The sequence below is a fragment of the Thalia democratica genome, chromosome 5 (genome assembly GCF_965202585.1).
Source record: "Thalia democratica chromosome 5, ktThaDemo2.hap1.1, whole genome shotgun sequence".
NCBI classification, from domain to species: domain Eukaryota; kingdom Metazoa; phylum Chordata; class Thaliacea; order Salpida; family Salpidae; genus Thalia; species Thalia democratica.
The window spans coordinates 43951460-43968391 of record NC_139169.1 but is presented as its reverse complement, the minus strand read 5'-3'; the positions used below and the strand labels follow the sequence as shown (position 1 = coordinate 43968391).

At 25.6% G+C, this 16932-nt stretch overlaps 1 protein-coding gene across 1 annotated transcript; it reads left to right on the top strand.

Annotated features, from left to right (window-relative positions):
- The first annotated feature begins 797 nt into the window (after nucleotides 1-797).
- On the top strand, nucleotides 798-15526 carry LOC145836573 (BMP-binding endothelial regulator protein-like). The gene is made up of 15 exons (XM_082944367.1): nucleotides 798-992; nucleotides 5482-5578; nucleotides 5776-5858; nucleotides 6453-6552; nucleotides 7811-7920; nucleotides 9067-9231; nucleotides 9300-9410; nucleotides 9513-9564; nucleotides 9785-9985; nucleotides 10306-10446; nucleotides 11739-11949; nucleotides 12598-12720; nucleotides 13072-13202; nucleotides 15065-15125; nucleotides 15313-15526. The coding sequence occupies exons 1-15, from the start codon at nucleotides 798-800 to the stop codon at nucleotides 15524-15526; spliced, it is 1995 nt and encodes a 664-aa protein (XP_082800493.1).
- Nucleotides 15527-16932: the final 1406 nt, after the last annotated feature.

Genomic DNA, 16932 nt, shown 5'->3' with positions numbered 1-16932 from the left:
CTTTAAAGTAAAATACATTTGATAAAAATCTTTGCAATAAAAGTTTAATTATATCGAAAAATAATTACAAGTTAAAACACAAAAATTATAAAACTATATATTTAAGTAAGAGATCTTAGTTTAAATCTTTAAGCATCAACTAAATGTAATCATACACAAAGTTTTTTTATCAAAAACAACAAAAACTGTTTATAAACAAAAAAAAAGTATAGTTTGATTCTAAGAATAATGTATAAAAGATAAACTTTCAGTTTATGGGTCAAGTTAAAGATGTTATAACAATTCTTATTTTATCAATTTTTATTGCATTAAAAATATTTAATGTACATGTCCGCAAAAGAATTAAATTTCGGTGTTTTTTTATTAAAAAAATGTCAGAGTTAATTTTTCACTCGTAATTCAAGAAAAGTGGAGAAAATTATAAGCGTAGAAGCATGCACAAGAAAAGTAACAGAAAGAGAAATAGAAAAAAAAGTAGCCTGAAGGCCCGATATTATTACTAGTTAACTCATTTGCTTTTATAGTGGTTGGTTGTTATGCTAATGATACTACCTATTTTTAACATATAAAAAGTTTTGTTTTTACTGTGAGAAAAAAGATATGATTTATACAAGCTATAAAACATTTTTTTCATGTATTTTTAAAACAAAAAACTGTTTTAGTCAGACACAAAAAAATAAAGATAAGAAAAATCGCATTTACGTTTTTTTGTACATAATTTTAACGATTTATTTTTTTTGAAATAATAATATATAACCTATCAACAAAATTTTCAGATCCAAAATAACTTTTAAGACATGTACTTAAGCCACACGATTTATAAACCACTCAGGAATCGGCAACGCGAAAAGGAGCCGACCAGGCATTACAAATTCACACATCAAAATCAAAATGAGGCGAATTCTTTGCTGAGAACGGGCTGCTCTTTCTTCTTTTTGGTGATGCTCTTGGTACCGTCAACGACGGCTATCTACGGTAAGTTAGATGTCAAAGCAATTTCACTAAAATGATATGCCTTGCCAGCCCATATCAAAACAATACGCGCATCGCCTACACATTTTGAATGTCGTAAAGATTTCGAATTAAGATATCGTTATTCTTAATTTTTTTTCTACCTAAAATATATATGCTAGTTTCCATGGCACAAATATTAGTTGTCTTGTAATCTGTATAAATTAAGATTTTTAAATTTTAAATTTAAAAGCTTTGATAAAAATTAATTAAAACAAAATTTTAATTCTAAAATGCTTTTTAATTATTTTTACTTAAGTTACGAAACAAATAATTTGTTCTTTGATTAAAAATATTTGATTGATTTTTGTTATACATGATTAAAGTTTTAATGGCTTAAAATGTTTTTTAACCGACTGTAACGAAATAGCAAACATGCATAAAAAACAAAAATTAAACTTTAAGCTTATTTACAGTCTATATCTACTTATTATTAACCGATTTTCATTGTTTTTTGAACATTTAATAAACGTTTTTTATTTCATTTGTTAAGTCATAGTTTTATCTTTCAAAAGTTAGTTTATCATAAGCGGTTCAACAAGAGGCTTAAGGGTAACCTGCTTAATCATTTATCAACAAGATTAACTACTTGAGTCCGAACGTCGTTAAGCGCTAATTAAACACGTTTAATTCTGCACAACATGACGTTGTTGCCAAGACGACTGGTGTAAAATTTTCGTATCCGATCTCAAGCCCGGGTTGATTGACACTTTTATCAGAGCCGCGCGTAACAAACCCGCTTGTCAACGAGTAATCCCCGAGAAGCTACAATTGCTCAGCATACGAATTAACTTAAATACTCTTACTTTTTAAGCAATTTGGGTTTGTGAACTCATAAATGTATACCGTACGTTATTTAGAGTTACGTGTATTATTAAAAAATTCTAACTAAAAATGGAACATAACTTTTTTTTTCAAACTTAATAATCTTTAACCAAAACTGTTAAATAGTTTTTATATTTTTTCTGAAACTAAGCACTTTTAGGCAGAAAGAAAACGTGTAAGAAGGAAGGGGAAATTTTTGATATAAAGCACATTACACAGAGTCCTTGTATTTCATGTTTTTGCAAGGTAATATACTTTATTTTGTTGTTATTGTGATTGAAATAATTTTTGAAACGTTTTTATTTAGATTGCCGTAGTATTAATAAACAAGTTTTTACTATCTCTACCAGAGCTTACTTTTAAATTAAATAATTTAAATGTTTTGTCTAATAATGTTTGTGAAGTATACTTTACAAGTTTGATATTATAAAAGTTTCGTTTAATGCTTTAAAATTTTTCATAGTTTCTGAAACATAAGTTGTTTTTTGTAACAAAGTTGTGTATGAATATCTTAGTTTAGGCTGTGTAAATAAAATCAAACACGCATTAAAAGTTATATCTTATTGAGCAATAAGTAATCAAAAGAAAAGGAAGATTTTCATGTTTATCATATGTTCTTGTTTGATAAACATGAATTTTTAAAATATAGTTTTCAGCAAACTTACTAGTACACGTTCGCTAAGCTTAAAGAACTTAATGTTGATACAAAAGATATTAAAGTCACTTTAAAACTTATGTTTTCTAATGTATTATAAATATTTTACTAAAGTTTTTAAAACAAACAATTATTTCAAGAACTCAATATATTATTTTCAGTTGTAAATCTAAGTACTCTATTTGGTAAATAATGTATTGACATTAGTATATTAAAGATGCTTAACTAAAAACTTTTTTTTTGTTTTAAGCACTTATGAAATTTTTGAAAGTCTAAGTAATCGACTTATAAATCATTCTTAGGTAAACTTGCCAATAATTACAAAATATTTTTCATACGAGTTTTAACTGCAAATTTTATAATGTTAACAGATGTTTCAAACAACTTCTGTGACAATCAATTAAACGTTTTAGTTAAGGTAAATTTGTTTAAAGACGACTAATTGAAATCAAAATAATCACATAAAACCGAGTATAAAGTGATTAAAAGTTATATCTAATTAGAGGTTGACTAAAAATTTTTGTGTTTTGTATAAACACTTTTCGGCGCCATTATTCAGAAGCATGCCGCTTTTTTGATCATTTTCGACAGCGCAGATTGTTTTTTACAAGTTTTTGAAAACTTAAGTTCGCCAATACAGCAACTAGATTGTTTTTGTTTAGTTTTTTTATCGTAGCTTACATTAAAACTGTTTTAAGCAAAAGAAGAACACGTTTACATAACATAAATAACATTCGACGAAGTTTTTTTATAACCAGTTGTCCGTTATGAAGTAAGTAAGACACCTTGTAAAAAAAGTCTTATAAAAAGATTAATTTGCAATAAAAAAAAAATACGTGAAAATACAATAAGTTTGAAAGAAAAAACTTTCGTGCAATAACTGTTAGGCTTATGAAATATAAATAAACAACAAATAGAAATGATAAAAAAAAGTCTGTAAAACTGGAACACTTAAAAGTTACGCTTAAACACTTTAGTACTATTTTAGTTCTAAAATATTCCTTTATATTCCATCGTACTTACTATTAATTTTAAGTTTTCAAACAAACTGTATTACTCTAGAGTTAAAAAGATTTTTTAGTAAACTTGAAGAAAAAACTAATATATATATAAAATATTTTAAGCTTTTCCCAAAACACCGAAAATTACGAGTTTCAAAGCTAAAAAAACGACGCAAAATTAATCGAAAGATTCGTTCATGCATGAAAATACTGCCCATTACACTTACGTAGGCTGCCGCAAGTAAATATTTTAGCTACTTTTCACTGTTGATTGATGAAAATAGACTTTTTGAACTCTGTCTTGCGAGTTGCTTAGCTACTTCTATGTCCATGTCTCTCTTTTTTTTTTGTTTTTTAAATTTTGTTAGCATATCGAAACAGTTAAAGTCATTCATTTTTAAGTTTTCTAAGCTACTAGAAACTTACATTTAAGCTTTATTTTAAAATTCTTCTCAAGGTTTATTTTGCTTATGTTTTAAACAAACTCTTCTGTTAGAATGGGACTGTAGAATGTGAGAAGGAAGTTTGTCCGTCTCAACCTAAATGTTATAACTTATACGAAGACAGAAACTTTTGTTGCGATCAATGTCAAGGTTCCGTTTACTTTTTAGATTCAAAGTACTTTACAATTCAAGCTGCCATTAAACGCAGCTTTTTAACTTTTGAGTACGAAAGTATGTACTCAGTTTAAAAAATATTGAAACAATTAAATTTATTTTACTAAATACTGTTATGTTTTGATTAAAGGATGTACTCTGAATGGAAACTTTATAAAACCTTTCAACGAATTGGTCAGAAAAGATTGTTCAATGGTGTATTGCAAAGTATGAAATACTTTTTGTTTACTTAAGTAATTTCAATTTTTTTTTTTTAGTTTTAATATTACTTTTGGTTTGTTAAAAACAATAAACACACTGTTATATTAAAGTTATTTTTTCTAAGGTTTAGACCTGTCAAATGATACTTTTGCTTCATATAAGATTAATATTTTTTTTTCTATTTCAAGTTTTTGCAAAAAACTGTGCCGAAATATACTTGAAAATAAGTTTTATACAGTAAAGTTTGATTACGAATTCTACTTTTTATAATTTTGACAAGTAAAATCTAGTTTTGTATAGCTTACTAATAAAAGTAAGTAAAGGATTAAAAAATAATAAAAACTAATAATCAGATAAAATAAAAACAAGAGCATTTGAGCAGCTGACTTATAAAAGTTCAAATCAATTTTAATAAATTTTAATTGTCCTTTTGACGACAATTTAACCTGTTGGTGGTGAAATTCAATAAAAATTTGTCAATATTTAAATAAAGATTATGCTTTGCAAAAGTGTTAAACACATTTATCTCGATCAGATAGTGTACCACTTAAAGTTTTAAAGTTTAAGTTTGAATTAAAATTTTTATGCTTTACTTTTACTGATATTTTTAAAAGTTTACGTCAGGGCATATTTTTTATTAATCATTTATTTTGAATATATCAATTAAGAAGTTTCAAAGTCAAATATTTTATCTGTTTATAAAAAACTTGAAAAAAAGTACTTGTGCAGAATATCCAAATAACTTAAGTTTAATTTCAATCAAATAGTATAATAATATAATATTGAAAATAAAAGAACTTTATGTTAATATATTCAAATAACTTTAGCTATTACAAAATCTTAAAGTTTTTTTTAACAATTTTTTTTAATTAAATTTATAAATAAACTGATCTTTACTGCAATGTTTTTTTTTTTCAAATATAAGTTTCTGATTGGTAGTAGCATCGACACTATGTTTTATCTTAAACTATAATCTATGTATAAAACTAAAGCAGATTGAAAGCAATAAATTTACACTTCTTGTTGTAAATACGTAACTGGCAAGAACAAATGTTTTATTTTGTGTTTTTATTCCAATTCGATGAATAAGTTCTACAACTACTTGTTGCAATGAAACACCTTATCCGATAGAACCTGAAGAAACTTTTATTTATGAATCAAACATTTACAGGATGGAATTATAACACGATCACATAGACAATGCATGAACTTGTCTTGCAAAGCACCTTTACCACCTAAAAAAGGACAATGTTGTCCGCGATGTGGAGGTAAAAAATTAAAACTAAATTTTTAAGAAATGTTTAAATGTTTACAAAGGTTTTAAATTATGGAACACATATAAAATTCCTACTTAGTCAAAACTTCTATACATTTGTTACTCCAAAAGTAACAATGTTTATATATAAAAAAACATTTTTATAGAACTACTTAGGGTTGTTTCATTATTTGCTTTTTTATACTTAAGGTTGTGAGTTTAGAGGAATTAAAATAAAAGAAGGGGAATCAATAAACTTGCCAGACGAATCTTGCATCAGTTGCAAATGCAAAGTAAGAATGTAATATTTTGTTAATGATATATTTAGATATTTTTTTTACAAGGTCTACTTTTCCTCTATAAAAGGATTGTAGAATTAATACTTAATTAATTTATTTTCGCTTATTTTTATTTGAAATGGGAATTTTGAGTTTTATCATATTTAAAACGTAGTAAGTTCTATCACATACTTTTGCATTTAAAACTACCTTTGATTTTTTTTCTAAACTAATATAACTTTTTAAATTATGCAGTTATAGCATTTGTTTAAATTTCAAAAAAAACTTATAAGCGATGAAATTTAGTTGTCTTTACTATTGTACTAGATATATATAACCTTTATGCCATATCAACATATTTTCTATTTATTTAAGTTTAACACAGATCTTAAAACACAAAAAAAGATTCATACAAATAAAATATTGCATCTTGTAAGTAGGTTAGTAAAAAAAAATTATAAAGTGTTAATTTTAAAATAACTTTATATTCAGTAATTTACTGAAAGCGTAATAGTTGTACAAAAAAAAAGAAGTCATTATAAAGTCTGACTTTTGTATAACTTAAAATGTATCTTTTTTATTTATGTATTTTCATAAAAAAAATTTTAGTCAGGTTCATTAAGTTGCCACAAAAAAGTATGTCCTGTACTTCCATGTGAAGAAAGTCAAAGGCAGCTTTCGATTGATGGTTGTTGTCAAGAGTGTGTAGGTATTTATAATTTGTTTCTGTCTTTTACAAAACATATCTTAACTTACGTTTAATAAAATAATGCTGTTTTTTAAATTTAATAGTTTATTTTATTTATTAAGGTTAGCTTGTTCTAAATTATGATGTTAAGTTATTTCAAATGTTTTTAATTATTAGTTTCTAAGAAATTATAGATAACATAGCTACAAAAACAATTGTAAGTTTTATAGATTTATTTTTTGATGAAATCTGAACATTATAAGTTTTTAAAAAAGATGCTTCCTAATACACGATATGTTATAAGCAGTTTTTATACATTTATTCATATATTAAACATTCTTATAAAATTATATAGCTTGTACAATACCTAAACATTTTCCGTGTTGTAATTTATATATAATGCTGCGCAGTATTAAACACAACTTTTACGCGCAAACGTGACCGAAAGCGAGTTAACAATGTTTGTTTTTATTTATCTTACTTAATCTGAACGGTTTTCCGTTTCCTTTGTACATTTCAGCCAAGGTAAGTTTTTGGAGCTTGTTTATGTAGGGTGATGTCACAATAAGCCGCACACATATAAACTGTTTTTGTCATCCGGCATGTTAAGGAGACAACAGCCGAACATCAAGGTAGCTAGCGTAAAACTAAAAGCTTGAGTATTTTAACACGTACATCAATGGTCCCCAAGCTGTAAAAAAACTTTTACTCGAATTTTGTAGTTTTGAATCAAAAAGTGAACTGTAAAAAAGCTCTTGTTTAAAAAAATTATAACATTAGATTTTTACATAATTAAGTTGCAAAAGAAAATTTTTGATTAATAAACATGTTATAAAAAAAAATTATTTTACATACTTTGATAATAAAAGAGATAAAAAATATATTTAGTTTTAAACTATCTATAAGAAAATTAGCAGAACTTTGTTATAAAAAACTACTCTGAATTTGGCCAATTTGTAATTTTGTTGTTTGGAAATAATCCGACCTATCAACTTAATTTATTATTAGATTCCAATACCTTTTCTTCTTTCATAAATTATACAGTCTGATATTTAGATTACAAACAGTTTTCATTGTAACCTTCACTTTTACTCAGTGAATTTACAGCTAAGCACACAATAAAATGTTTACTTTGAAGGTAATTTATTTGCTGTCATATAGAATCGTTGTTTGACATGCTTTAATTTTAATAAATTCGCCTTGGACTCAGTGTTTATAAACTTAGCATGCGATGGTAGCTTATTAAGTAACAGTAATTAAAAATAGCAAAAATATAAAGGGTCACAACGAGTTTTTATGCTGAATACTGGAAAGTGCTGGTTTAGAAGAAAAGCTCTGCAGGATAACGAAGTGAAAAAAATTGATGAATGTACGACCTGCGTGTGCAAGGTTGGTTTTTATACAAAGTTAAATTTTATTTGAATCAACAAAAATGCTTTAAACCTGTTCAGATTTTTTGCTGAATTTGAGTTTGATGAATTTCATTGAATTTTTTTATAAAATCATAACTAGATAAATTAAAGAAGATAAAACAGCACAAGTTGAAGTTGAACACTCAACTTGCTCTTACAATAATTTAAAGTATCAATATTATTTTATTGATAATTTAATTGAATGTAATTGTAATCGTTATTTACCTTGTTTAAACTGTCTAAAGATTTATTCATATAATGTTTGTTTAATATGATTTTTTTTGCATTTTTTGTTTAAAAGATAATTGGTATTAAGTAAAATTTAATATTCCAAGATTAGTTTAGTTTTAACTTACTTTATATTTTAAAACTTTTTTGTTTTTGCAACAGTGTTATTAGAGTAAACGTTGTATATTAATACCCTAAAACCGTTTTATTGAAAATAGCTTTTATTACCAAGTTAATTTTGTACAAAAGTGTTCATCATATTTTTATTTTATAACTACCAAACTTTCTGGTTCTAAGCTAATAATTACTAAACAATCTAATAATATGCAAAAATAAAGTTTTTGTTTGTAATAAAAAAATGAACTGTTGACCTATTTTTAAGTAAGTTTCTATCAATCTTGTTTTACGGTTTAAACTTCCTATCGTTAGCGGTTGCTGTAGCAATATGTGGTAACCTTGGTTATTGCAATTATTTTCTAACCTCAAAGACGACCGTAGTAGTTTTAGTGGCCTTGGCAATGCACAGGCCTTTCAAAATTGGCTCCTGGTTGTCTGAGACAGATTATTATTTCATAGTTATTTAACTATTAAGTCAAATTAATAGTGAACAAATAACAACTTGTCTCTTCAGTTCTTGCAAACAAAATAACGTTTAGCGTGAAACAATGACGTTTAATTCAAGTTAATCTAATGTTGTCGCATTAAGGCTAATTTGAAAACAGTAAGAAATTCATAAAGAAGATCACACATTATAAATAGTGTTGTTTAGATGTAAGTGTCTAAAAACGTTTTACAGCAACTTTTTCTACGAATACCAAGCAACTTTTATTAATATATTTGTCAATAGTCAAACAAAAATTGTAAATATAAATAGTTTAACTTGTATTAAATGTAGCGTGGCACTGTAGTGTGCGACCGTGAAAGCTGTCCGATTACTCTTAACTGCCCTCTATCTGAACAAATAAAGATAAAAGGAAGATGCTGCCCTGTATGCAAAAACGAAATGACCAAGCAATGTTCTTTGAACAAACCTGGTGAAAAAAGAAAGACAACAAAGAATGTAAGTTGCCAGGGTCGTAGTTGGTTTTTTTAACGGAAATTTTATAAACATTAGTTTGTTTATTATAGAATGGAGAAAGCTGGACAGATTCAGAAGACCCGTGCATAAAGTGCAGTTGCAAAAAAGGCAAAGTAAAGTGCAAAAACAAATCCTGTAGAGTGATTTCTAATTGCCCTAAAGTAAGTAGCAATTTTTCTAATTTTATTCACAGAAACAAACAAGTTTAACAACAGCTGTAACTTTATTTTTTTTTTTTAATTTGATAAGAATCTAAAAAACAGAATCAGAGGTTGGAAACTTTGCCTGGAAGCTGCTGTCCTAAATGCATCAAAGGTAAGACTTTGTATGATTTTAGAATATTGGACTCCTATACTAGTCAAGTGATACAAACATGGGGTGATAAAATTTTCAATTACTTGCAATGAAATATAAAACCAATAACAATATATATATGCTTAAGAAAGTAGCAAATTTATAAAAATTAACATAATTTGAACAAAAACTGCGCAGATTTAAAAAACTTTTTATTTAACCTTTTTACATTATTCAACAGAACCTGCGGCTTGCACCGTTTTTGGGGATCCGCATTACGTGACCTTCGACGACCGTCACTACAGTTACCAAGGCGACTGCAGCTATGTGTTGTCACGTGACTGTAAACAGCGCCACTTCGAGGTAGTGGTGAGCAATAATGCCAGAAGATCGCGTATTTATTCGTGGACCTCGAGTGTCCTTCTTATTCTGAAAGCTAAAGGTAGGAACTATGATTTGTCATTTATTCGTATGAACTTTATGATAACGAAAAGATCCATTACAAATTTAGTGTCGATTACGTAACTTATTGGCATTAGGTGAAAGTTATTAAAGTATTACCCTTTTTTTGCTGAGTAAACCTTAAAAGGAAAGTCTGCATATAAAAGTTGATGTAAAAATAGTGACATGTAATTTTACTTTTAGCTTATGTAACAGCTACATAAAAAAATTAAAACTTAAAGTAAATTTTGAAATTGAAAACAAAGTATCTATACACATCTTTCAATTTAGCATATTTATAAAACTTCATCAACTAAACAGGTAGTGTGCCTCAACTAGAATATTCTCTTCACAAACGACTTATAGCAAAACTGAATGGAAAGAGGGTAGAGTTACCTCATATAACAAATGAAGTGGTAATAAAATTAAACAAAGGTTTTATTCAGCTTAGAACTAACAGAGGTTATTTTTAATTCTATATGTCTTTAAATCTAATTTTTTGAAAACTATACAAAATTTAAATAAAAATTTTTGTAAATTTTAAAAATATAAATTAAAGACTATAAATTTTTGTTAAGTCAAAAGGTAACTTTATATAAATTTAAAAACTAATTTTTCAAATTACAGCAAGTTTTCTTTTTGTGTAAATGACTAAATTCAAAATTTGCTACAAGTTTTGGGTTTATGCTTGAGTGCGTTTTCGTTACTAATGACAACGGGTGCTTATTTACGCATTTATTTAATTAATACAGAAGTTGACCTAACAACGCTACCATAACAACCTTTTAATTACTAAAAAAAGTTCATGACATTTTTTACCTTTTTCGTTTGGAAGTGATATAAAAATAAATAAATTTTTTATTTTGATTGATTATCTGACAACAACGCAAACAAAAAGTAATGTAATTGTGACTACATTATTAATAGTCAGTATTTTTCTAAACAATACTAAAAAATCTAAACCACTTTAATTATGAAATTTTTTATCTTACTTTTCGATTAATAGTACTTTACAGCTTATATAAGATTAATGACTATGTAGTCGTTCTCGAATCTATAACAAAACAAAAATTTTAAAAGTTGAAAAGAAACGTACTAAATCGTCTAAAGATTTTTTTTTCACTTTTAACAAGACAAAAAAAAAACAATGTAATACTTAACTTAGGTTTTTATTAAAGAATTCAAAATTAAGTGTAAAACTTAAAAACTTTTAGCAATTAATGTATATTGATTTTTTTGGTTTATTATATATATGTATGTACAAACAACTTTTTTTATAAAAATTTTTACCAAAAATCATTTAAGGTCATATCAAGAGTGTTTAACCATACAAATTCTTTACTAGTAGTTTTGATAATTATAAGTTTTATTCTCTTTACTTAAAAAAGTCAAAACTCAATTTTTGTGATTCCTACTTCAGTCTTTTGTAATTTTATGCGTAAAATTATTATGTGCTTTCGATGAGCATAAACAAGTTTAAAAAACTTGTTATCATAGTTTTGTTTATACATAGTTATAAATATTGTGTTCTTGAATGGAAAGAACCAATAGCTAAACATAACAACATGACGCAAAAAGCAAACAAATGATATTTTGAAAGTTTTCAATCTTTAATATGGTATACACGATGCTACAACAACTTGAAAAAAAATAAAATATAATGGTAGAACTAATTAAAAACTGTTGATCAAAAAGAAATAAGTTTTTAACGAGCTGTTTAGTAGCGTAAAGTATAAAATGACTTTTTCTTTCAGGAGTTTGGTTAGATTGGGATGGTAACAACTTTCTATCTGTGATGGTTACCAAGCAACACGAAGAAGCGTTGTGTGGAATGTGCGGAAATTATAACGGTTTTCCAAGGGATGATTTTATTGGCAGCGATGGCTATTTCAAGTATGATGCCGTGTCTTTTGCAGAGTCATGGAAAATACCTAACTCGTTTTGCACTAGACCTAGTTTTAAAAGGTTTTATTCTAACAGTTAAACTACAAAAGTCTATAAATGTTATACTATAATAAAAAATGTACATACTAAAATCTTCTTGTCCGTTAAAAAATTCAAGTAAAAAACTAAAAGTTCAAACTAGGTTTATATTAGTAACTTTTTTTTTCAATAGACATTCATATTCTAGTAACAATGTTTTTAGTCTAGGATTTAAAAAAAAATTTTGATACTTATTCTATAAATTCTTAATATTAAAAAAAGCAAAGTTCGATTGTTTTTTCATTTTTTATCAAGCAAATTACAAGGAATTTAATTACCTATTATATAATTTTGTATAATGTTATAAGTGATTTTGTACCCAACAAACTTTTAAAAAGATAAACTTAAGAGAATACATAACTTTACTAAATCATGTATTCTTTCATTGCTTTTGAAAAAACTAAATTAGAGTTGTATCTCAGCTTTAAGCATTGTTATTACCGTTTCTGTACTGTCAAGGGTTAATAAGAGATCATAAATTTATAATTTTCTTTCATAATCAAGTATTTATCATTTTATTTTGAAAAGTGCGTCATCTTACTAATGTTTATGAAGCAAAAGTTAATTAAATTTAAAAAAAAGAGTAACTCAAACAGTTTTGATAACTTAATTATTTTAATAAACTTAAAGACTTCGAGAGCCATGCGATGGTAGCTTGGAATCTAAACTGAGGTCTCGAATGAAATGCCTCATTTTCAAGAATGAAAACTTTCAAAAGTGCTATCATGCAGTGAATCCTGCACCATATCACGAGTAAGTAGTATATATTTTTTTAATTTTAGAGATAATTTTTGAGTAAACTATATAAAAACATAACTTTTTATAGAAAGTATTTTAAATATTTTATTTTGCTTAGATTTATAAAACGATCTATTAGCAAATAAACTTTAATATACTAGAAAATTAAAAGTAAAGAGTTTATTATTTATACAACTTTTAATTTAAATATTTAATTTTATTATAAGGCTAAGAAAACTTTAGTTTATGTTTTTCTTTATTGCATATCTTGCAAACATTTTAAACTAAACGCATTAAACTTTTTTTTCAAAAAAATGTTTAATTTTTTTTTTGTAAAGCTAACACTTGAAAAATTATTTAAAACAGATCTTGCCTTATCGACACTTGCAATTGTCATTGGGATAAAAGTTGCGCTTGTGATTCAATAAAAGCTTACGTCATAGAATGCGCACGTCATAATGTTTTCGTAGAAGTAGAACTTGATAACTACTGCAAAAGTAATTTTATGTGACATGCTAAAAGTTTAAATATAGAACATTCAAAAGAATAAATCACAACTTTTTTTGTAATAAAAATAGTTAAAATACATTAAAAAATGTAATTATTGTTGGTCAAGTAGAAACTTAAAGTTAGTTTTTTGCTACAATATTGTTCAGTTTTTTTATCATTCAACTTTATAACCTAAAACAATAGAAATATGTAACTTAAAGTATTGTTTTAGCAATATAACAGTTTGTATGTCTAGTAAAAAAATGTTGAGGTTAACATAAGTGCTATCAGACAGTTTTACCTCTAAATTAAAAATATTAAAATAATATTTTTTATAGCTAAGTCCTGAGTACTACAAAAGAAGACTAATTTTTAAATTACTTTTAAAAACAATTTATTCAGCAAAGTTTTAAAATTTTGTTAACAGTTTTATCCAACTTAACATACTGTTAACCAATGAAATTGTTTTGTCTAGTTTTTGACCACAACATATATAAAGCTTAAATGAAAAATATTATACAACGGAAAACAATAGTTTTGTATTAACATTTAGTTTAAAAAGTTAAAATAATGTCTCGTGCTTTTATTATTTGAAGGTGCTAAAGATTTTAACCGTAACATAAGACACAGAAAAAGAATTATATTACAAAGTTCAAAAGTATTACTACATATTATAAAAAAACAAAATAATTTAGATATTGTAGCTAAAAAAACCCTAAAAACATACATAATCTTAGTTGTATAATACAAGAGCATATCAAAATCGAAAGTGAAAGGCTTGAACTTTGTCACACTATTGTACCGGCAAATGTGCGTTTTTGTGGCGTGTTGAGCTGTCTTCAAAGCGTATATGAAAGATAAATAAAGCAATTATGCGTTGATACATCGCAGTTTTTCCTAAACATTTATTCTATTCACTTTAATGTTTGTGGACGCACCCTACTTTGTTTTTGTAACGATTAGGAGCATTTAAGCGATTCAAAACTAAAGGCACGTTTTAATGATAGTCTTTATCACAACTAAAATAAATGTATATCGCCGTTTAAATAACTCAAACTGTTTTGATGCTTAAATATAAAAAGTGTTACGAAAAGAACAAATTTAGTATTTTACCAAATATTATGTTAATTCAAAACGAGCTAAACTTATAGTTTATACTTTTTTTAATTAATTATTACGGTACTTAAGAAAATTTTCAGTGTTATCTATCTAAAAAAATTAAACTAAAAATGATAAGCTATTCATTGACTCTCATTTTGATAACTTTGTAATAATAAATCTACTTTTTGTATGTAACACTTATGCAGGAAATAATAAATAGACTTAAAACTGTTTTGTTTAACTAAATTACATTATCAACTTATCATATTCCGTTTAGGTGTGAATATGTAAACTAGTTAGGTATATAATATCTAAAATATATAAATAGTATCAAACTGTAATAAACTGTGTTTTTTTAATTGGGTTATTGAAATTTAACATTTTAACTAAGTTTTACAGCAAAAAAAAAAACATATTTCACTAGTTGTTAACTAGAGTTTAATAGCTTTAACTTTTCACTAAAGTTTTAGTATAATATTCACCAACATTTTAATTAACAAATAAAATTAACCAAAAAATTGGTTGTCTCAGAAAAAAAAAATGTTTTACTACTATAGTTAGTTATTATATTAATATTTATAAGTTATATTCAGCTCCTCAACTTTGAAAGTAATTAATATTTTTAATTTTTAGTTACAACTTTAAGATTTTGAACTCATATTTTCATAGTTAAAAAACTGACAAAGTGTAAATTATCTTAGATAACTTGTTTTTTAAGCTAAATTCTATCAGTTTACGACAAAAGAAATCAGTACAATAAAATTTACAGAGAACTGCAGACATGGAAAAGTTTTTTCGTTTTGCGGACCAGCGTGCCGCTACAATTGCGGGTGAGTTTTTGTTGGTGTAGCAACGTGTTGTTATATATAACCGTAACTTGACTAAACCATTGAAAAGACTGATTCAAACAGTTAACTGTTTATTTTTGATATTGTTAGCAGTTTGTTTTTATTTTAATTTTGATAGTTTACTTTTGTTGTACAATGTTTTTGAACTATTAACTACGATTTTCTGTAGAAACTATCAAAACGAAAAGAGAAACAAACGGTGCGATCGAAGACAGTGCATACCCGGATGTCATTGCCCGGCTGGTCACGTGATAAAAAGAGGAAAATGCATAAAAGCTTCTAGTTGTCACAAAACTAAAAAAAGTCATCACAAAGTAAAAAACAACTGGAACAAATCGTTTCCGATACAAACATTGTCTGATTACTTTTCTAATGAAAGATGATGCGTTTTAAGTACTGTTTAAAATGTAGAAGACTGGAGTAGAGTAAAATTAAACGGGTTTTAAATGCAGATATCTAAAAAAAATAAAAAAAACATTTTTAAAGAAATTTTTATATGATGACATTTTTTTTTAAAAACATAATAAGACTTTTTTTTTACTTTTAAAAATTAAAAAAATGTGTTTTTATTTTTTGAAATCAAGTTTAATAATGATTCTCATACTGCCATTTTGATTTATAATCTTATAAATGCTGGTCATTTTAAAAATAACATGTTTAACTTTGGTTTTTTTTCTTATAGCTAACTAAACAAAGTTTAATCAATTTTGTTAAGCAGGGTAAAAACATTTATCTTTTTTTTCTCCAGTTTGTTTGTTTTCTTTTGTTATATTCAAAACAATCATAAAAGTACTATTTTTCAAATTATTGTTTATATAAAAAATTACTTAGAAAAGTATAGATTCTACTTAGTGATGCTTTAATTATAATAAAGACGTTTAAAACAATGATATAATTTTTGAACATATTAAAAATGTTAATGTTTTTAATATTTAAAGGGTTTACTTTTTGCTATTGTAGAACTTTTATCATTTGTATTTATTTATTTATCAAACACTATCAACACTTTCTACATATTCATATTCAAGTATTATAAGACTACCTTTACTTTTAAAAAGTTTTTAGTGGTACAAGCTATAGAATGTGTTCTAAACTTCTAAACACTTAAAAAAACGAACACTGTTTATAATTTGTATGTTCAAAATAAATTGTGTGAAGGTTAAGACACACTTTATTTATTTAGTTCTATATATCTTTATGTATGCTTACATTTAAAGTTCTGGGTTAAATATACAAACTTAAAAAACGTTTAAAAAACTTGTATCATTTTAGTTTTTACTTAATATAAGTTCATATAACTATTATACAATTTAAATTACTTAAAGATGTACAGAAACTTTTTTTATCGTAAAAAAACTAGGCTAAGTATAAAAAAAACAGTTTTAAACAATTGCATTGTATTAGTTTTGTTAAAAATTGCTTTATATTACAATTTATTTACCTTTGTAATCTTATACAATGCTATTATTTTTGAAAACTTAAAGATCATCACAGGGGTATAAAACTGCTTAAAGTATTCTATTTAGTAAATTTAAACTAATATAAGTTAACTGGTTTATCATATTTTCTACTTATACACTTTTTGAAGTTATTTAGATTAGTTAAAAAATAATTAATTATTTTGAAAAGAAAACTTTATATTAGACTTTTGTGCAAAGATCAAGCTATTTTCTTGAGTATATTTTGATTTTACACTAAATGTTAAAAAACAGCAATGTGACAGACTAAGTAAATATCGTTTAGGAAGAAATTACTTGATAAGAGCTTCATAGGCAACTTACAAAACCTC

Excerpts from the sequence above, each read along its gene's own strand:
- LOC145836573 (XM_082944367.1), top strand. The coding sequence starts at position 798 with ATGTACTTAAGCCACACGATTTATAAACCACTCAGGAATCGGCAACGC. Across the intron at positions 6,553-7,810 it reads TTGTTGTCAAGAGTGTGTAG|GGTCACAACGAGTTTTTATG; the intron begins GTATTTATAATT and ends AAAAATATAAAG. Across the intron at positions 9,232-9,299 it reads AAAGAAAGACAACAAAGAAT|AATGGAGAAAGCTGGACAGA; the intron begins GTAAGTTGCCAG and ends TGTTTATTATAG.